The following is a 21,911-nucleotide window of genomic DNA, read 5'->3' on the forward strand; positions in this document are numbered from 1 at the left end:
TGAGCGGCCACTGTGGTTGTTGATGTTGTACGTGGGAGGCGTTCCCTTGGCTTGTGTTCTGGGAATGCCTGGGCGTATGTGTGCCAGTGACCAGGGCCTCTTCTGAGAAGCCCAGCAGCTTTTGCTCCATCTGACCAGAAGACAGTGACGCATTCTACTTAGACGGCAGTGAGTCACTGTCTCTCCCTGTTCCTGGATCTGTGAAACCCTCCCCGCCCTCTATGGCGGCTACTGCCGTGGCCCATGACCTCAATACTCCCAGTGCGACCACATTCTCAGCTCTGTAAGAGAAATGGGAGAAAAATCCACCCACCTCACCAGGCCTTAGCGAGCACAAAGGAGTGGAAGCAGAAAGTCAATTGAAAACAGAAAGATTAAAATATAGACGGATCATCCACAACATTAAAACCACTGACAGGTGAAGTGAATAACATTGATCATCTTTCCAATGGCACCTGTCAAGGAGTGGGCTATATTAGGCAGCAAGTGAACAGTCAGTTGTTAAAGTTGATGTGTTGGAAGCAGGAAAAATGGGCAAGCGTAAGGATCTGAGCGACTTGAAGTCGCTCAGATCAAAATTGTGATGGCTAGATGACTGGGTCAGAGCATCTCCAAAATGGCAGGTGTTGTGGGGTGCTCCCATGAGTCCATGGGCTCATTGATGCGCGTAGGGAGGGAAGTCTAGCCCATCTGGTCCGATCCCACAGAAGAGCTGCTGTAGCAAAAAAGTTAATGGTGGCTATGATAGAAAAGTGTCAGAACACACTGTGCACCGAAACTTGCTCCATATGGGACTGCGTAGCCGCAAACCAGTCAGAGTGCCCATGCTGACGCCTGTCCACCGCCAAAAGCGCCTACAATGGGCACGTGAGCGTCAGAACTGGACCATGGAGCAATGGAAGAAGGTGGCCTGGTCTGATGAATCACGTTTTCTTCTACATCATGTGGATGGCTGGGGTTAGGGTCCGATCTGATCAAGCATCTGTGGGATGTGCTGGAACAACAAGCCCGATCCATGGAGCCCCCTCCTTACAACTTCCAGGACTTAAAGGATCTGCTGCTAACGTCTTGGTGCCAGATACCACAGGACACATTCAGAGGTCTTGTGGAGTCCATGCCTCCACGGGTCAAAGCTGTTTTGGCGGCAGCAGGTGGAGCTAAACAATATTAGTGGTTATTAGTAGTGGTTTCAATGTTGTGGCTGATCGGTGCATATACATAAGGCCAGCGCAAAGAGAGAGTTAGGCCGGTCTGAGAAGATGTGAGACAGCTTTGTTACAAAACAATAGGCTATAAATAAAGAGTCAGGGAAGCGGAGGAGAGAGAGGAGCCGAGGGAGCCGGAGGGGGAGAGAGGGAGTTGATGAAGAGAGTCTGGCCTCCCTGCAGGTGCTGGATTTCTTCAGCGCTGGAACTCATGGTCTTTGCTTCTCCGCCTCCTACCTTACTTCCATCAACACATCATCACATGAGTAAACAGGCCCACACAGCGCTGCCACAGGCCACGGCACCGGCTCTCCAACTCAGAGTTTTACAACCGACAGAGAGAGAGAGAGAATGAGAGAGAGCGAGAACGAGAGAGAGTTAGATGCATGCGCGTACCATATTTTCTTGTTGGAACCAGTGGGCATTTCACAGCTGAGGGGCAGAGAATAATTGCTTTATTTGGGAGGGATTTTGAGTGTTAGCCACGGGGGGGCAAATGACTGTCTAATGTCTGTCAGTCACCATGAAAAGCCCCTGAACCCTCGGTAAATCCCCAAGTCGGTCTCTCTTCAAAGCCTACAGCCGCCACTACAGCGCTACCTGACAACTTTCGCCGCGGCCGCAGAATGGCTTCTTTATCCGGCCGGAGACACGAGGCTTCTATTCTCGCTCTCGCCATTTACCTTTGCACTGCATTCTCGTTTGCTTCCCATGCGGTGCTGCCACATTCACCTGGGTACACTCGCACACCGTGCTCCTCGTGCACTGGTGCACAGCGTGTGTCTTCACAGCCTGACACACCTCGCTACACCTGCAATAAGATCCACTTAGCTTGTCTGTGTGTGTGTGTGTTTGTGTGTGTGTGTGTGTGTGTGTGTGTGTGTGTGTGTGTGTGAGTGTGTGGCAGCATACAGGGCCTCCCTGCCTTGGCGGGGTTATTAAGATGTATATAGTTATAATAGGGATGAATAAGGTATGACTATGAAGATGAATAGGGTGATTAGGGCTCCTGCCCCTGCTGTTAGAGCTGCTGTTCATTAGGAGGGAGATGTCAGTGGGTAACATGTGTGAACTCTTTATCTGTTCAGCCATTAGGGAAACACACACATACGCACACACTCAAACACATTTGTTTGGGGAAAGCCATTATCGTGTAACACCGGATCAAAGGAGACTATTTGAGTTCACCCGAGCACCAGAATGACCTGTGTGTGTAATCTATCTCCCTCCCGTTCTACGGTGCACCGATGCCTTTGCGGTTTAACGTCGGCCCTCCAAGGGCACGAGCGTACCGGGCTCTGTGTGGGAATCACTGTAGAACTCCCTGCTTGTTTGAGGGCTGCTGCGTTGTAACTGTAGCAGCGAGGTACCTAATAGGCCCCAGATAACTCCATGGCATCCCATTACAGTACAGATCCTGCTGATCTTTCAAAATGTGGACTTTGCGGATGCCCAACTTATGAGGAGGTATGATAATGTTCTGAACTTCGGGAGTGCTTTCACGCTTCTCTGAATCTTTTAGAAGACGCTTGACATCATTTATGATCGCCAACATAATTAATATTTGCCACCAATTAGGATAATGGTTACTCTCAATATTAACCATATTAATAATATACTGACATATGAAAAATGCTTTGTCAAAATGAATCCTTCCATAAATGTCTCAAACGCTACTAGAATAGTCTTACCACTGTGATGATAAATATTTTTTATTTCTCATTTTAGTAAAACAAATCTTATTGGAAGTCTGACACTAATGAGTGCACAACCAAATTATAATACAGTGCCTTTTGATGATTTATTTCAATAATAGTTTCGATGTTTTTTTTATATCATACATTGGAAAAATATGTACAAATAAATGACAGGAGGGATAATGAAATGTGGAACGCCACATATCGCCACTTTTGTAAGATTTATCGTTTATAGTTTAAACAATTAAATGAATGCTGTTAATTATCAAACTAACTATCAGGGTAATAAAATTTGACGCTCACCCTGCATTTCAACGACTGGCAATGTAGATTAAATGAATCATTTGCACCATTGGTAAACATAACAACAGCAACAGCAAAGGAATACATTTTGATTTGAAATGAAACTCATGACATCCGTAAAATGTTCTTTATTTCACTTTCAATTGCACGATCTGACATACAGTTTCTCTCACCGAAACACATATACAGTCTGAGGAAGACTGGTAGGTGAGCTGCTTTCTCTCTGTCTCTATCTCTCTCTCTCACACAATCACACACACACACAAACAGACACACAGACACACACACACACACACACACACACACACACACACACACACACACACACACACACACACACACACATAAACACACACACATACACACACCATACTTTTTATCACATGTCGGGCAAGGGGACATTAACCTTTGATTAATATGCAATTGCCTTAATTCAACAATTTCTGCAGAAACCCAGTAAATCAGACCTTAAACCCAGATGGGGCTTTTACCTGCCCAGTAACATGCAGGCTGTTCAAATCTCTAACTTTAAAATTAGGATTTTAACCTACACGATGCGACCACAGGCCTGATACCAATTTTACAAAATGCACATACATAACTGCATGAACAAACTATTGACTGTAATACTTTGCTGTTAATGCTGTATTCGGAAGTGACTCTGTCCAGCTAACAAATTCATTGAACAAAGCAAGTTTTTTAACCTTCGTACTTAATATCCAGGAAACCACCAAAGGACTGTACTTGTACCATTTCTGGATTGGTTCTGGCGTCCACATGGCAACGGCTCCAGTAGTATCTGAGGTGGAAGTGGAGGTGGGGAGTGGTGGGGAGAGGGGGTGGATCTCCTGCCGCTGACGCACTCGGCGGTCGCCGAGTTTTTTGAGAATTCCGCCCACCGGCACATCAGAAGTAGGCACTCAGGCTCGAATCTGCATCCTCTCGCTTCCTATCTCTCTCTATCTCTGCCTCTGCTTCTTTCTCTCTCTCTCTCTCTCTCTCTCTCTCGCTCTCTACATTCATCCCTTTTGAACATCACCACCCACTCCGGTTCTGAAGGCCCTCTGACCCCTCCAACCCCCACCTCCTCCCTCTCACCATTCGTACACCTTCTCTGTGTTTTTGCATCTCAGCAACCCTCTGTCGCTGTCTGTCTCCATGTCAGTGGCAGAGGAGGCTCCGTTGCCTGTGGGGGATGGGGGGGCCCTTTTGTATTTGTGTGTGTGTGTCTGTGTGTGTGTGTGTGTGTGTGTGTGTGTGTGTGTGTGTGTGTGTGTGTGTGTGTGTGTGGCAGCCTGGCCAGGATATCAGTCCAACTCCCTGGTGCCATATGGATGGACTGCCTCTCCAGTCTAAAGTAGTGTTCCCTTCATCTGCAGAGAAGATTTGAGCGCATTTGGAATCTGAGCCATATTGAGGGAGGGGGGAAGGTGGGACAGGGGAATTCCCCTCGGTGCTACGTTACTCCTACATGCGCTGAATATGCGCACTTGTGTGTGTATTATGTGTGCATGTGTGTCCGCATGTGTGCGGACACACATGCACACTTCCGAGGATGCACCATAACATCTGAGGCATGGTAACAGTGTGAGTGTGACAGCAACAGTTCGTACTGTAACAAGGGCAATAATAGCAGATTTCAAATGAGTTGGAGAAAATTCTTTAGGGGGATGATAATTAAACGCTGGCAATTATCTCCAATAATCCTCCAGTAATCTCTGTCTGCGTTTGAATAGGAACTGTGCAGAGATTCAAGAATTCCACACTCAATTCAACTATATTCTACCTGGAACCTGTGTGGAGGAGAGAAGGGAGTAGAAAGTCTAGAAGAAAAGGATGGGATTGTATTCAGTGAGAGAGAGCATGTTTAAGTCTGTGTGTGTTTGTTATACAGTATAATTAGCATGACACATGTTGAAAACCCCAAACCGGGACCCTTGAGTGTACTGCACATTTGGCACTCTGTTGGCACGTCGGCATGTTAAGAGAATGACTGATGGGCATCCCCCCATCATGCATGGTGCTTTTTGTTTCATTCAATAAGGTGACAGAGAGGCACGGGGACGTGCAGCGTAGTCTCCTATAGGAAGCACCAGCCCTACACCCAGACACACACACACACGCATACACCTACACACACACACATCCCTGAAAGCACACAATTTGAAGTGAGCCAGTGGGCGTGTTGACGACCACTTCTCAGGTGGGATCACACTCTTTCCTGCTTGCCTGTATACAGTATATAATATATGTGAGCACTGAAAACAAGGAAAATATTATTATTATGATTTTACATAATTGTACATAATTTCAAAATAATTTTTGGTCATGATGTTATATTAAATCTTAAATTATTTGCATAAAAAATATCACAAAATCGGATGGGGACGAGATAACCAGGAGATAATCAAGGACCAGGGTGTTCCAGGAGCTTCCTGGACCACCCTCCAATGTCCAATCCGCACTCTTTTATTTATTGGAAACTCCAAATTTCTTCAACCTAATCCTTATTTCTCAATCATCGGGGGTCAGCTTGAGTGATTGGCATCAGAATCTTTTCAATTGATCCTGATTCTTGATAGAATAAGTAAAGCCGCAAACTCTACTGCCGCAAGCGTGGTCACGATTGCCCCTTCGCATGGCAATTCACTCCCCATGATCAATGACGAAATAAGGCTTGGGTTAAAGTACCGGTTCCAACGGCAGTAGCCATGTTAGCTTGACAGGTGTGGACCCAGAGGAAAGGAATAATAATGGCGTCCGGCCGCTGCAGAGTGGTTAGACAATCTTTCCAATGAGAGTCCAGACGTCCAGCTGTAAATCTACCTCCACACCTACTCACTTCCGCTTCACCCTTTCCAATCCTGAGCCGTTCTCCGTCTAACCAGGCTGAGGGAGGGGAATGAGGTGCTTTATAGCTGTGGGGGACAGGGGGCGATGCAGGGGGCTGTTGGGGTTAAACCATAGCTCATCGCCTCCAGAGGGGGCATGTTGGCCAGTGGTGATTGGGGTGATTGAGTAGGTCCTGGGACTCAACCCCCCTCCCTGTCAACGCCAGCACCTTACCCAATCAGCACTAGGGGCCCCGGGGGGGGGGACGTTGGGGTGGTGGGGTAGCTAGGTGAGGAGGTGCTCTCCCTCCCTTTAAGATGAAAGCAGCGGCTCAGTAAATGATTAGTGCCTGATTTATACTGCGGCCCACTCATGTGGTTATGTGCCGGGTGACCGCGCAGGGCCCACTGTACCGCCTCACAGCACTTTTAAAGCTGCTCCGTGTTCCCAAACCGAGAGCGGTGCTTCGTCAATAAAGGCGTTCCTTCAAATACGCCGGAGGCGCTGAACCCCGGGCGTTTCCACTTCCCCCCCCCGTCCGGCCGCGGCTCGACCTGCCAAGGTTTCTGTCGTCATGTCTGTGCGAGGGCACTCTCGCGGCGAGGTCCCTTGTAATGAAGACGCCATTATAAAACATTTACCTGCCCAGTGAGCCTACATGTCTTACAAGAAAAGAAACCGTTTAGAGCGGTAAAGTATCACATTAATCTTTCAACACACTAATTGGAGTGCCCCTCCACTCCGCCCCCATCCCCAGCCCCGAAAGGCCACTCTCCACAGATACTGTTACGAGTCGCCACAAACCGAGGATGCTGTACCCAACATAGCACTGTGTGCAAGGAAACTAGTCACAGATAAACACCAGCGAGCTTGGTTTGGATCCCATTACCATCTCATACCGTGAAAGCCGATGTGCCTCTCGTGCACCATGGCGAGTCAGATCCGTTGGAGCGGTTGGTAAATAAATGATTCGTGGCTTCGCATGCATACTGTATACTGCGGGGGCGTACGGCCGGTCAGGGGGGGAAACTGCATCGCGTCTGGCTCTGGCCTTCCGTGGGCCGCTTTGAAAGAGAAAGTTTGTGTTGCAAGGCGGAAATGCACCACGTCGAAAGTTGAGACAGTGAGGGGCCAGTTGCAGGCCAGCTTTTTCAAGGTCAGACGTTGCTGAAGCAACCGAACGCTGTGGCCCTCGCACTTAACATAATCCACCTCCCAGCCAAGCCTCACGCTCTCTCTCCACTTTTCCTCTCTCGCTCATAAGCAAACACACACACACACACACACACACACACACACACACACAAATATCTTATTCTCCACATTGTCACAGTTTGACTTTCTGCCACCCCTCTCACATCACGTCAACCTCTCACTCTCTTTTATTCTCTCTCTTGCTCTCTCTCTCTATCTCTCTCTCTCTCTCGCTCTTCCCCCTTTTCTCTCGCTCGTTTTCTCCTTTCTCTCTCTGTTTCTCCCGTAATTGCCACAGAACATTGAGCTTGTTGATCGAAATCAATACATGTTTTCTGTTTTTTTTCGTTTGGGGCCGGAACTGAGAAATGTGGGAGAAATCGGAGGAAGTGAACACACACACACACACGCGCGCACACACTCACATATACACAGAGACACACACACGCACACGCACACGCACACGCATATGCACACGCACACGCACATGCAAATGTATACACCCATAGTTGTCAAAGCTTTGGACCGTGTCCACTAAGGATTAGTGGGTATTTCATGCTGAGGTTCCCACACTCACCCCCTTCACACTGTGTTCCTGTCCACCGTCCAGTTCTCTGGATCAAAACAACCCCTTACCCTACCCTACCCCACCCCACCCCCCTTGATCTACATTGAGCTAATATCTCCTGCAAGCTGTCCTTTAGCAGACTGCGACCGTTGCCAGCCCAACGCAAACCCCGCACTCACACACGGGGGGAGTTGCAGGCTCTCTCTCTATGATGTCTCTTCCTTCATTCAGAGTGGGCGGCGGCTGGGGGGCGCAGGGGTTTCCGCCGTCCCAGCATGACGCCCAAACTCCATCCATTCCATCCTGAATCACCCTCCAAAAACCTCCGATGCAACACCTGGCGCCACAGCAACAAACACCTGTTCACCTCATTAGCGGCACCGCAGAAGAAGAGACGAGGCTAATGAAATGCTGATCTGGTCCCGGTTTCCGTCGCCCCCCCCCCCGGGGGCATCTGGGGTCTCGATGCAAGGGGGGGTGGGGGGCATAATGATGGGTGGCGGGGCGCTTCCTCCATCTCTGTCATGTGACCAGAGGAGAGTGGGGATTGCGGCGGTTGTGCTTGTTGGACAGCGAGGTCTCGGCCAAATGAAGCAGCGCTGGAAGACGAGCTCCCGCCGTGCAGCCGTTGGAGCGGCTCCAGCTCTGAAGCAGCTGTTCTAGTTTACAAGCCAAGCAGCACCTGCTGCTGGAAAAGACTGGTGCAGAGAGTCCCTCAGCCCGCAAGGCCGGCACCGTGCCACAGCCAGGGCCAGGGCCAGGGCCAAACCAGGCCAGGGCCAGCCTGGTCAGTTGTTGCTATCGTTGTTATTGTAACTCACCACAGTGGGATGGCGGGCTGCTCTTCCTTTCCCAGGTCCATCATTATGTGTTCCCCGCTGTCATGCCTTAGTAGTAGTTTAGCACTGACTGGCTTTGTGCAGTGGGCTGTTTTTTTAAACTGTTACTTCTTGTTTTCTTTTCTGTTTTCCTAACAGGAAACTTCAAAGGGATGTGTAAACAGATAGACCACTTTCCTGAAGACACAGACTACGAAGCGGACCCCTCTGAATACTTTTTACGTGAGTACACCTTTTTATTTTTCCGTCCGGGTCGGTCCGCTGCGGCTTATAAATCAATCTCGTTTAAAAGCGCGAACCTTGCATCCGTTCGTCGGCTTTTTGGGGGGGGGGGGGGGGGTTTCTTGATCGTCCGGATCGCAGCCCCTCTCGACACTGCTTGGCCCGCGTCTGTGTCCCCGCCGTCTCTTATGTTGAACCCTGATTTTAGGAGAGCTCGGCCCTGCCAAGCAGCCTGTCTGTTTTTACTGCTTGGCTTTGTGTAACATAGCGGGCGGTGTTACCGTGCACCGTGCACACTGTAAACACAGCCCATTGATTTCTGCTCTGTCTCCCTCTGTGCGAGAGAGGCGAAGACAGAGTATCAAACCGGCCTCCCCGCTAATCCGAAAAGTCACAACAATGACTGTAAGCAAGTGGGAAGATATTAAGATATTGATATCTTATTGATATCTGAAGATGTTTCTAGAGTAACAGCTGTGTAACTACTGAACTGTGATGTTCCTTTTCTTATATATTCATGGAATTGGTCAAAGCCAGTTGTGTATAAACTCAGTTACAGTATTAAACCCAAGAGCAGTGATTAAATGATCATATATTGCCTCTTGAATACAGTATTAATAGAATGCGCTAATAACATCACTCAGGACTTCCCGTTTTTGTTCCACCAATTAAAGCACCCTCGTCTTCGGCATAATCGATTTCGAGGATGGCACGTGAGCACGAGCCGACCTGTCATGTTGTATGAACACAGACCCGTATCTCCAGTCCCTCTTAAAGCGAGAGAAACCCCCCCCCCCCCCCCCCCCCCGCGGTTTGAAAGTAGGAACGGGAACGCGTCCATCCCTCTGACGCCTTCAGGACGGACGCTATAAACGAAGCCCTCCCGGCGAAGCGGCGTCGGCGATGAAGCCCGGCCAATTAGGCTCGGGTGCGCGTTCGACCCGGGAGTCCGTGTGCCAGGGAGAGTGGTTAGGATAACAGCCGGGGTAATGATTCTAACGATGCCAGGGCCTTAACGAAGGGCAGATCGCCCCTAACGAGGCGTCTCCCTGGCCCAGCCTGACAGGGTCGCGTTGGCGGAGAGGCCGCGGTGGCAGCGGCGGCTCGGCGTGTCGGTGTGTGTGAGCCGTCCCAGAGTTTGATTGGAAGAGAAGGCTGCAGTGCTCCCAGTGGCCTGCCAATTAGGACACTCACATCCATAAATATTTCAACCTCCTTCTTATATAGGTCAGGCCTCTCTCTCTCTCTCTCTCTCTCTCTCTCTCTCTCTCTCTCTCTCTCTCTATCATTCCCTTTCTTGCTCCGTCTCTTTTAACACCTCACCTGTACAGTTTGGGCTTGAGTCATGCAGTATCTATTGTGCAGCGCATAAGTAAGCTGAGAGATCAGCTGAGGTCACGGTGGAGGGCAGGTGTGTGAGAGCGTGTGTTACAGCTGGAAATGTAGGTCTCCGACCATTTCCGCATTTCATGGCACGGGCCCCCATCGTGCTTTCCGTCGCGAGGCGTTTCGCTGCGCCTCTGGAGGCGCGACGCAGGCGGAGGGAATCTGCATGCCGCGAAGGGAAGGGCCAAGCGTTACGCAACGGCAGCGATGCCATGTCGCTTCAGGTGAAAGGCTGCACAGAGTGACATCACAGAGAGGGAACTCACGCTCAAAATGACGACGTCATCCACGATGACGATGTCATCGTATGGCAGGGGAAAAAAAAAAAAAGGAGGAACTCTGCCCTGCTTTTCACGGGCGGGTCATGGTATCATGTGTAATAATTAAACCACAATGTGCATAATTTAACTTTAACTACGCTCGCTTTAAAAAGTAGGCAGTGGTACGGTGGAGCCACGTTGATGCGGCGTTCCGGTGCCCACACTGCACCCCGTATCAGTGGCAGGCAGCTTCTCTCTGGTGTCTCCGCTCTCAGCTCCCCCAATAGCAGGGCGGTTCACACATCCACACAGGGTTATATAAGCCAGCTGAGGCACACTAAAGCGCCAGTGGGTTTTTAGATCATGCCGTGTTGGAGCTCCCATCATCCACTGCTCTATTGGGCGCTAAGCAACCAAGAGAGAAGCAAGAGGGGAGGAATACGCCCATGCAAGCGGCTAATACACTGGGAAGTAAAAAAACATCGGTTCACCAAAACCTACTGTAGGAATTGTGTCTGTGTGTGTGTGTGTGTATATGTGTGTGTGTGTGTGTGAATGCGTCTGTTCCGGTGTGTGTGTATTGATTTTTAACAGAAGTTTCTATTGGAGTAGTTTATTTGTATATATAATTATTTAAATAAGAGATTTGTAGTCATGTATAAGGAAGAAACCAGCTCTGTCAAGACCCCCGACTAAAAGAGGTGATGCTTGAATAATTGCCTGATAATCACTTAAACGGATTAAAATAGAATTAAAGAATTCTTTAGTTCATTTTTTTTTTTTTCAATGGAATTGAAATAACTGAAACCATTTTCTGTGGTTTATCTCAATGTGAAAAAATGTCAACAATATCACAGTTAACAATCTTGGGGTATAGCATCCATGACTAGTGTGTGTGGGGGTCGGGGATCTATTTAATCTCTGACACAAGTTCAGACGTGGAACCGTCGTAGGATTCCAGTTCTGTGTGTGTGTGTGTGTGTGTGTGTGTGTGTGTGTGTGTGTGTGTCTATGTGTTTCCCCGGGGCTTCACTGCAGACTGGACGCCAGCCTGAACTGGCTATGGCATGGCCCGATAAAATCAATGGGTCTGGGGAAGGACACGCAGGGGCTTTTAGGGCAGCACGGCTGGGGCAGGGGCAGGGCAGGGGCGGAGGTCTCTGTCTGGCTGGTACAGCGTGGACGCTCTGGTGCCAGGCTGGATCCCACTGGTCAGGGTGAGGGGGGGTGAGTGGGGTAGGGAGGGATTCCATAATCGTATAATCATGTAATCTGGGCGTCGCCGCCAGAGGGGTCGTCCGCAGGCACCTAATGTGTTAACACCGGTTGACAAGGATGATGGTAATCTGTTAACTTTGAGATGCAACGCCTGATAGTCCTTGCTTCAGAAGCTATTTCACTTCGCTTGAGATGTCATAGCGGGAATGCAACAAATCCATCGACGGGATGATAAAACACACACACACACACACACACACACACACACAAGGTGCAGGCTCCAACTTTATTTCTTGTTAACGAGAAATACAGAGACTTGTGAAACACACCGGAGACGGTGTGTTTCCTCACAATAAGGTGAGAACAGACAGGACAAGCCGTAATATTGGGCCGATAATATAAAAATAAAATTTCATTTCGCACAAAGCATCTCCTTACCGGATCCGTTCCTCTGTTCTGCTGTTCCAAGGACACTGAGCGTCAGGACATTGTTGATTTTGGGACAAACAGCAAACAATACTGTGACTCGCTATATTGCATTCTGTGGATGTGAGCCCAACAAAGTCGTCTCAACTTCCACGAAAATGAAAGTGATTATTATTCTTAAATTGTAAGAATATGTTTATATGCTGTTTTCCAACTAAAAGCCAAGATAGGAAACATGAGCTCCATACAAAGCTGAGGTGGAAAATGGTACAGAACCATGTGCTGTATACACTCAGTGGCCACTTTGTTGGGTATACCTGTCCACCTTCTCGTTAATGCATATTTATATTATATTTCATTCAGTCAATCATGTGGCAGCAACGCAATAAAACGCATAAAAGCAGCCGACCTGGTCAAGAGGTTGAGTTGCTCAAGGAGGTTCAGTCAACACCAGAACGGGGAAGAAATGTGATCCCAGTGATCCCAGTGACCGTGGGACGATTGTTGGTGCCAGACACAGGGGTGGTTTGAGCATCTTCCAAACCGCTGATATCCTGACTTTCACACACAAGAATACTCTCTCTAGAATTTAGAAGCTGTGAAAAACCAAAAACCCTCCAGTGAACTGCAGCTCTTTGGACAAAATGCCTCGCTAGAGATGGTGATCAGACCGGTTAAAGCCGACAGGAAGGCGACAGTGACTCAAACAACCAAGCGTTCCAGCGTTGGTGAAGAGCAGAAGAGCATCTCTGAACGCTCGACACGTGGAACATTGGAGTGGATGAAGAGGAACCACACCCTAGAGGTTCAACTCCTGAAGCTTCGAATAGGAAAGTGAGACTACAGTGGGTACGGGCACCGAAACTGGACGGCGGAAGATTTCGAAAAACGTCGCCTGGTCCGACAAATCTCTATTTCTGCTGAAACGTGCAGATGGTAGAGTCAGAATTTGGCATCCTGCCTTGTATCAACGGTTCAGGCTGCTGCTGGTGGTGGTATTATGGTGTGGGGAATGTTTTCTTGGCACACATTAGGCTGCTTAATACCAATCGGGCACGGTTTAAATGCCAGTATCTGCTTTGCAGAGCATTGTTGCTGACCATGTGCATCCCTTTATGGCCACTGTCTTCCAACAACGCGAAAAGGAGTTTGGTGCATTCGCCAGATCGCCGTCCAATGGGCCACCTTTGGAATGTTGTGGAACGGGAGAGAGTGAATGTGCAGCCGACAAATCTGCAACAACTGTCAGATGCCATCACGCCAACATGGAATGTTTCCTGCACCTTGTTGAATCCATGCCATGAAGAATTCCGGCTATTATTGGGACAAGTACCCAGCACTAGAAAGGTGTACTGAATATAGTGACTACTGAGTGTAAAGCTATATACAAGTATAAAAACAAGTGTAATAGCTGGCCTCAGTAGTTCAATCTCCTGCTGAATTGAATTTGGTTCTGTGATGCCTGTGCTATTTCTAGATCACATATAAAAGCCAAAGGATTGTATTTCAGAGATGCAACACATTTCATGAAAACGACAGGAGGCTTTTTTCCCCCTGATTTACTCTTTGATATTCGCTGCAGAAGGAGATCAGAGCTCGTCTTGTACGGCGTGAACAGGTAACCGCCCGGCAGACGCCGTTTTTTTCTCCTCTGTAACCGGGCCAGCGGTTTTTTATTATGAGGCGAATTTACAGCGTCGGACTTTTGGGCCCTGCGGCTCAAGGGACGACGGCGTGCTGCGCTCAGGCAAACTTTCTTTCTGGTGTTTGGGTTCCTTGGATTGTGCATTATTCATCGTTTCTTCATTCGTCAATTTTCCTCACCCTCTTATTCCTGCGATGGGAGCAATGATCCTATCCCAGTTTACTTTGGACTAAATCAAAATATTCGAATTACTTTGAATTATTGAGTTACATGACCAAACTGCAGTTCATATGTATATAACCTACTCGTATTAAAATTAAAAAATAGCCAAGTGCAACACTTTGTTAGAAAATACTTTGTTAGAAAATAATTTGAGTAAAAGTACAAAATTGTACTACTTTTCACCACTATACCACCCCAACCAGGACACACTTTAGGGCAATGAAGAGGCCACAGTCGGCCTAACTTAAATTCCTTTGCAGAAATGAAGTGAAAATGAAACGTGACACCCACGCCCACACGGGGAGAACCTGTGGAGAACTCCACACACAGCCGACCTGAGCCGCCGTCCGCGGTGGAGTTTTATCTCCGCTGCCCGTTCTACAGCGCGATGGTTAATGGAGAGCGGGGCACGCCGCTGTCATGCAGACGGGCGGCCGTGATCTATGGGGACATCAGCAGCGGAGTGGAGGGTAATTACAGTAATTGAATTGTTGTCTACAGGGAGAGCTTTAATTGTCTGAACGGGCCTGTCATGTGGAGGGACTTCAGTGTGTGAGGGGATTCTTTAACAAACTGTTTCACTGACCCGTCTCTCCGTGTGTGTGTGTGTGTGTGTGTGTGTGTGTGTGTGTGTGTGTGTGTGTGTGTGTGTGTTTGCGTGCGTGCGTGCGTGCGTGCGTGCGTGTGTGTGATATGACAGGGCTGCATTCCTAAGAGCGCGTCGTTTCTCCTCGGGGTTATGCTTTTCCCGCTCCAACGTTGAACGTGAAGCTTCGCAACATTCCCGATCGGTGAAAGAAAAGAAAAGTATGACGAAATGGAAATGTTCCTCTTGTGTTCGAAGTCACGTCTGTCGAATTCAGCGTCTCCTTCCACCCTGCACCCTCTCCACCCATCACTGCGTGATTTAAGGATTCAGCGATGACTGCCATTTTAAAGTGGATTTACCACAAACGTATACAGTAAATTACTTTTTACATCACTTTGACTTTAAGTCTGTTTCTCCTTTGCTGTCAAATACTAAATAATGTCCCAAAGAAATGTGCAGTCCACCACCGTTAATGCACACAAGTGGCTGAAGTTTTGGCTCAAGTGCTACTTGTATGAATGAGCGATTGATTTGGGGGCATTATTTCTATATTTATCTGTTATAGAAAGTGGATCATTTTTTTTTTTTTGTCAAGACACAAAGCTCTTAAATAAGGTTGAAAGCGAGTGGTCGCGGAGGTCCCGGCCCATTAGTCCAAAGCAGGACAAGGCAAGGGCTCTGTGCTGAGAGGGAGGAGGAGGGGGGAGGAGGAAAAGGAAGAGGTGTGGAGGGGATTATTAAGCGTTTGTAGTATTAAATCAATGCGCTTAGGAGCTGGGACACCTGATTAGCATGACCCCGTCCTGCACATCAGCACATTCAGGGCGGGTGGAGGCCAATGCTAATTTCCCCTCAGTGCTGTCAATTCAGAGCAAGAGAGAGGGGGAGAGGGAACTGGGAGGGTGGAGGGGGGGTTACTATGCAACTTGTCTGTATGTGTGGTTGTATGTGAAGAGTGTGTAAAGTCACTATTTCTCTATCAAGGGCGATCAGCGGTGTTTGTACTCGTCCGAAACAGACAGCAATTCGATTCGTGCAGGGCACACAAAGTCCCTCCCCAGGGGTCGATTTCAGCGAGCCTCATCAAGACCTGGCCGTTTGTTTGTTTGCGTCAGAGTGGTTTGCGTGGTCGGCACTCAACGATGCCGGTGCCGCCAGGCCGAGCCACGGCCGTGGCGATCAATACGGCACATTGAAATCCGCTCTCGGCCTGTGCCTCAGCTAGCCACCTGGCGTGCACCCCCGGCAGGACAGCGCCCGATACGCCTCCATCGCTCCCGCGATGCAGCTGTGATACCCGCAGAGGTTAAAATGGGGTGTTCTGGAACCGGAGACGCTCCCCCAACCGGGTGCTGGGGCGAGCGTGCAGCGGCGACCTCGAACCAAATCAAAGCAGTGACCTCGGCGCTAATCATCTGTGCATCGCTGATGAGTGCCGTTACCGCCACTTCTGCGGCTGCTGCGGTGAAGTGACGGAAACATAAGAAGGGCCAGAGGGTGACTCTGTCTTTAGCGATTAAAAGGGTGGGGGTGGGTCGGGGCTTTCGTTTAGATGGGGGTGGGTCATTGTTTTCCAGTGGGCTGCCGTGGGTGATTGACAGCTTTTAACCACACCGAACAGAGCCTCACCGGCCTCTTCCAGGAACTAAGTGTCCTCGAGCCAAGTGTCACCCAGCAACAAAGGACGAGTGGATCTATATCCCTGTTTTTTTCCACCAGATTTAGAAGCAGTTACTTTGAGATACTGATGAGGATGATGCTGATGTAAATGACGGTGATGTGTGACGGCGATGGCCATATTTCGGTTACTGGACACACGGCAGGGTAGATGGATACGCAACACCGACAAACACACTCAGGCCATCCCATGTTACGGGATCCTTTACACCGAGTGTATCATAGGCCTCTGTTTTTTCCAGCCCTGCCTTCTGGGAAAGCTTCTTCTTCTCCGGCAGAGCTGATACCGCTGACTGCTCTGCGTCTATCTGTCACCCCTGTCAGTCGGCCCCTTCTCCGCGATCCCCCGGAGGCACTCTGCCGCGATTAAACATCGCTCCGGGCACCGTCTCAGTCGAGGGGGCTCAGCTGGATCCCAAAACATGGGAGGTGGGGGGGGGGTTGAAAATCCTTCCGTGCTGTGGGAAGCTGGGAGGTGGCGTGAGAGAAAATATGATTATAATGAAAGTCAGTTGTGACCACAGAAAGAAATACCTCTACGTTGTACTTGATCCAATCGAATTTCAACTCGGAAAATATGCATTTTGCAGCTCTGTATGCATACATCATATAAAACAGTGCGAATAGGTGAAATCTTAAACCCAATATTTTTACCAGAAATCCTTTTCGGGGGGCCTGGTAAACCTTCCCAGCCTGCTTCTGTAGACCTGCCTTACAATATTCGGTATAGGCCTCTGTGAACCATATACGATTATGTGAGCAAGCTTTAATGACTCATTAAGAAATTATTATTTCCTGATGTCAGCTTCCAGATTCCATAGCTTTTAAAACAGGTCTCCAGGCTGGAGCTGCAGTCACCCTCGCCGCCTTTGAAAGTGCTCTTATTGTTCCATCTTCCTTCAAGGACACGCATGCTTCTCTGAGTTTCATACTACGCCGTGTGAACACAGTGTATTTAACATTACAGGTTCAATTAAGGGCATCCTGGCATAAAAAAGAAGAAGAAAAAAAACGACTCTGCGGGGACTTCTATCTTCCGAGGTAGAGCGAGAGGATGAGCCAAACCGGAAGGCATTTAGCCGAGCAAACCCCGACCCGACGGAGGCACAGTGCCAGAAGGTGACGGTGGAGGTCACTGCACTTCTGGGCGCGCTGCAGAGCGCGCTTGGTAATGCAGAGGATGTATAGCGCGCCCAGTAAAAAACACTCGTGGCCGAGCTGAACCTCACGGCCGTGCGATCTGGTTTGGACCGATGCTGCCCAACTTGCATTCTCAGCACAGACTGTGTTTATGCAAATCAAACGAAGAGTTTTGGACGAGGCCATCAGTTTTCAAATGCAAGTAAACTACTTTTAGCTCCATTGTGATACTTTAACGTTAAATGGATTCGTCCAAGGATCTCTTTACTCCTTTTCTCAGTGTGGCTAAATTTGCCCAGAGTCCAACCCTCTTTGAGGTTTCTTGAACTTTAATGTCACCTTGAGAGCCGGCGAATTAAACCACCCCACTGTCAACAATCAATAAATTTGGCTGGCCCTTTATCCTTCCTTTGTCTTTGCAGATGAAGCTGATGGATGAGAAAGAGCCCCGGCGCTCTCTCCCAGGCAGCGTCCTGCGACTGGCCCTGTCAATACCCCCAGGGTTAACAGGATGGCGGGATGAAGGGAAAGGAGGGGAGAGAAGTACGAGGGGAGTGAAGGAGGACTGAAGGAGATGGGTGGGTGGTTGGGTGGGAGGACTGGAAGAAAAAGGACAGAGAGGCTGTGGGTCAACTCTTGGGACGACTTAATATTTAATCGCGCTGCCACCTGTAACCCTACACGGCAAAGAAGGGGGTAAAAAAAAAAAATCTGCAGGAAAGAGAGGGAGCGAGAAAGGGAGCTGTGTGTGTGTGTGTGTGTGTGTGTGTGTGTGTGTGTGTGTGTGTGTGTGGGAGGGGCTGGGTTTAAAAAACATAAGACGGTCCACAGTGACCGTTGGGGGTGGTGGAGCAAGAAGGACGAGCAGAGCGTCAGAGCGCCGGAGAAGCAGTCTCACCGAAGCCAGAATCACTTAATGCAAAGTCCCACCGTTTTCCGCTGAGCTCAATTCCCGCCCGGGAGTTCACAGTTATTTCTGTGTTCAGCTTGAGATCAGCCGGCTCTGTTGTCAGGCGCATCGTGGTGTTTCGATGCAACAAATAACGAATAAAGCCCGGATCCATAGACACGACGGTGCTTCTTAAAAATGTCATTCTCACACAGCCCGGCAGAGGGAGAGCGCCACCAGCCAGCTGTTGGCCGCTCCTCCCCCTCGTCGCCCTCCCGCCGCCTCGGGGTCGTCATCCGCGGACCTTCCGCTGATGCTTTGACGCGCCAGGGCGCCGTGGGTGGATGTGGAGGCGGCGGCGGTGGTGGTGGTGGTGGTGGGGGGGGCGGAATGGAGGCGGGCGGACAGGCGGGCAGATGGGCCGCTGGGGGGCCTCTCCCCCCGGGGGGCCACCGCGGCGGTGCGAGCAGGGCCCAAGTTCAGCGCACAGCCACCCGGCTCGGCGTCAGCACTTTGGGGAGAAGAGGGAGAAAAGTGCTGAGGCAGCAGCGGGCGGGGGGTGGGGGGTAGTGAAGTGGGGCGGTGAAAATGCAACCGGGCTGATGAAAGTTTAAGTGTGTACAGTATGTAAAGCATAGGAGCAGATACCAAGCGGGGGTGGGGGCGGAGGGGGAGAGGAGGGGCTGAAGTTTGAAGGGTTGTGCCTGGAGAACTGTTGAAGGTGACCTGCGGTGAAACGAGGCGCGGAGCAGGCGCTTTCAGCCGCAGCGTCTGCCGTGGCGTGGCTGGAGTGGAAAGCGCCACCTGGGCACAAGCGCGGGGCAGGACTTGGCACTTGACCCAAAACCCTCATTCGGCCTCCAAAAATAATCCAAACATAGTTAAAAAAAAGAAAGACTATATATATATATATATTTATATCTTTCGTGGCGCTGGCTTGTTCCGGGCTGAATCCCTCTGATCTGCGACCTTGCGCCGCAACACCAGAGGCCCGTGGCGTTTGTGTTGTCCGGCCTGCACATGATGCTACATAATGCAGCCGGTTTGCTCCCCAGTCCGTGCAGATATGTGCTGGGTGAGCGAGCAAAGAGCGAGCGAGAGAGAGAGAGAAAGAGAGAGAGAGAGACAGCGATAGAGAGAGAGAGAGAGGGAGAGAGAGAGAGAGAGAGAGAGTGCGTATGAGATGGAGAAAGAGAGAAAGAAAAGAAAAAAGGAGCGATAGAGGCGGTGCGATTACATAAGGTTGGGTAACAGGCTCGCTGTGGGGACACACACCCACTAGACGGTGTTGATGGAGTCTTTCACAAGCCTGATAGAGTGTTGATTGGGACGAGCTCACGGAGGAGGAGGAGGAGGAGGAGGAGGAGGAGGAGGAGGAGGAGGAGCGGATGCTGAAACGGATTCTAACTTGCGCTTCTCTCCTAACCTCCGCTCTTCCCCACATCGCTTCTTCCCTCCCCCCCTCCCCGTTGAAATTTCCTCCAACAACTCTCCCAAGCCTCCCTTCTGCCCCCCCCCCCCCTTCTATTTTTACACGTCGGTTTCCTTCCTTTCCTTTCACATCCCCCCTTCCCTCCCTCTTCCCTGCCCGTCCCTGTGTTTTCCGGGCTCTCAGGTGCGGTTCGCGCCTCCAGCATCTTCCCCATCCTCAGCGTCATCCTGCTCTTCATGGGAGGCCTGTGTATCGCCGCCAGCGAGTTCTACAAGTCACGTCACAACATCATCCTCAGCGCAGGGATCTTCTTTGTGTCTGCAGGTGAGCGGGGGGCGGGCGGGGGCGGGGTTACCTACAACACAGGTTATGGAGAACAAGCGCGAGACTTCCCCGGCGACCGGCTTCGTTCCGTCAGCTGCTGCATCTGCATCTCGCTCCCTCTCTTTCCTTTTGAATCCCTTCTGTTTTCTCGATTCCTGTTGCAGGGCTGAAAGCGACCCCCCCGGGAATCGTTGTCTCTAAAAATACGGTGTCCCTGACATACTTTTCCCATGATCCAATGATTCTGGATGTTCTGTGTCACGCACACTTCTCTCCGCACCGTCAAAGCCTACATGCGCCGTGACGATTGTCTCCGCAGTCAGACAAGGTTTGCTGACCGGTGAATCTTCCCCCTCCCCTTCTGACCCCCAGGCCTGAGCAACATCATCGGCATCATCGTCTACATATCAGCCAACGCGGGGGACCCCTCCAAAAGCGACTCCAAGAAGAACAGCTACTCCTACGGCTGGTCCTTCTACTTCGGCGCACTCTCCTTCATCATGGCCGAGATGGTGGGCGTCCTGGCCGTACACATGTTCATCGACCGCCACCGGCAACTCCGGGTGGGCGCCCGGGCGGCCGACTACCTCCAGGGCTCAGCCATAACGCGGATCCCCAGCTACCGCTACCGCTACCGGCGCCGCTCACGCTCCTCCTCCCGCTCCACGGACCCGTCGCACTCCCGCGACGCCTCGCCGGTGGGCCTCAAGGGCTTTAGCGCGCTGCCGTCCACGGAGATCTCCATGTACACACTGCCCCGGGACACGCTCAAGTCCTCCGGCACGCCCACCGCCACCTACAACTCTGAGAGAGACCACAACTTCCTGCAAGTCCACAACTGCATCCAGAAGGACTTGAAAGACTCTGCCCACACCAACACAGCCAACCGCCGCACCACGCCTGTATGAAGGCGGGGTTCCCCGGAGTCGCCCGCCCGGCCAATGAGGGAGCCCAATGTGCGCGGGGGGGTGTTCCATGTTTATAGACATTCTTATTTTGTTGAGCTGCATGACTTTTCCATTGCCATGTTGAGAGTGTGTCACAGGTACGCAGTGTCCCTGGGCTCCACGCAGACGAGCGGAAGCGGATCGCATTATCCAGATGGTGTGGGATATCGTAGGTCCTCTTTTTTTTTTTTTTTTATTTTATTTTATTTTATCTATTTTTGTTGCGCCAGGGGTTTGAGATTTGAAGGCTCGGGCCACTGAGCGAGCGAGGGCGTGGGGAGGGAGAGGGGGTGTTTGCGAGATTATATTTTGAGTTTACGATTTCATAACCCGGCGGTTCGGCAGTTTTGGCTCCACAGTTTTGGTCGGGGTTAAAGATCAAGCCATCCAACCTCTCTCCCAGACCGCGGCTAAAACACACCTTTTTTTATTGACATTTACTGACATTTCTTCTTGTTTTTTTTCTTTTTTTTGTTTTTTTTGCATTAAAACTGTGAATTGTTGCAGCTTGGGATTCAGTAAGAATTAGCCCAATCTGTAAACTCTAACAAAGGTACTATATATATATGTATTACTTTTATAAATAAATTATTACATTAATAATCAAGAAATACAGACTTTACTGAAGCAAAAAAGACAAAAAAACAAACAAGTAAACTATACCAAGTGCTGTTGGTGAGGTGAGAAAAGACTCTTTTAGTGTCTGTCTGTTCGAAGGTTGAGAACGAAGGGGGCGACAGGTGCCGCCATAAAGCAGACGCGGGCAGTCAAGGGTAGAAAAATATCTATTCTTTCCGTAGAACCTTCTCGTCTTTTTCTCAGTCCCTGTTCGCTTTCTTTTTTTGACGGGGGGGTCGTTAGAGGAGAGTCGCGCCCCTTCACCGAAAGGACCGACA

At 50.0% G+C, this 21,911-nt stretch overlaps 1 protein-coding gene across 1 annotated transcript in view; it reads left to right on the forward strand.

The window, feature by feature from the left end:
- Positions 1-20,976, forward strand: part of cacng2a (calcium channel, voltage-dependent, gamma subunit 2a) — a gene marked incomplete at both ends in the record, with an annotated part of 48,608 nt that extends 27,632 nt beyond the window's left edge. Inside the window, 3 exons of the mRNA XM_080009257.1 lie at positions 8,777-8,860; positions 19,928-20,068; positions 20,441-20,976. Coding sequence (XP_079865383.1) covers positions 8,777-8,860; positions 19,928-20,068; positions 20,441-20,976 — 761 coding nt within the window. The remainder of the gene's footprint in view (positions 1-8,776; positions 8,861-19,927; positions 20,069-20,440) is intronic.
- Positions 20,977-21,911: the final 935 nt, after the last annotated feature.

This window comes from Zeus faber (assembly GCF_960531495.2).
Source record: "Zeus faber genome assembly, chromosome: 11".
Taxonomy (NCBI): Eukaryota; Metazoa; Chordata; class Actinopteri; order Zeiformes; family Zeidae; genus Zeus; species Zeus faber.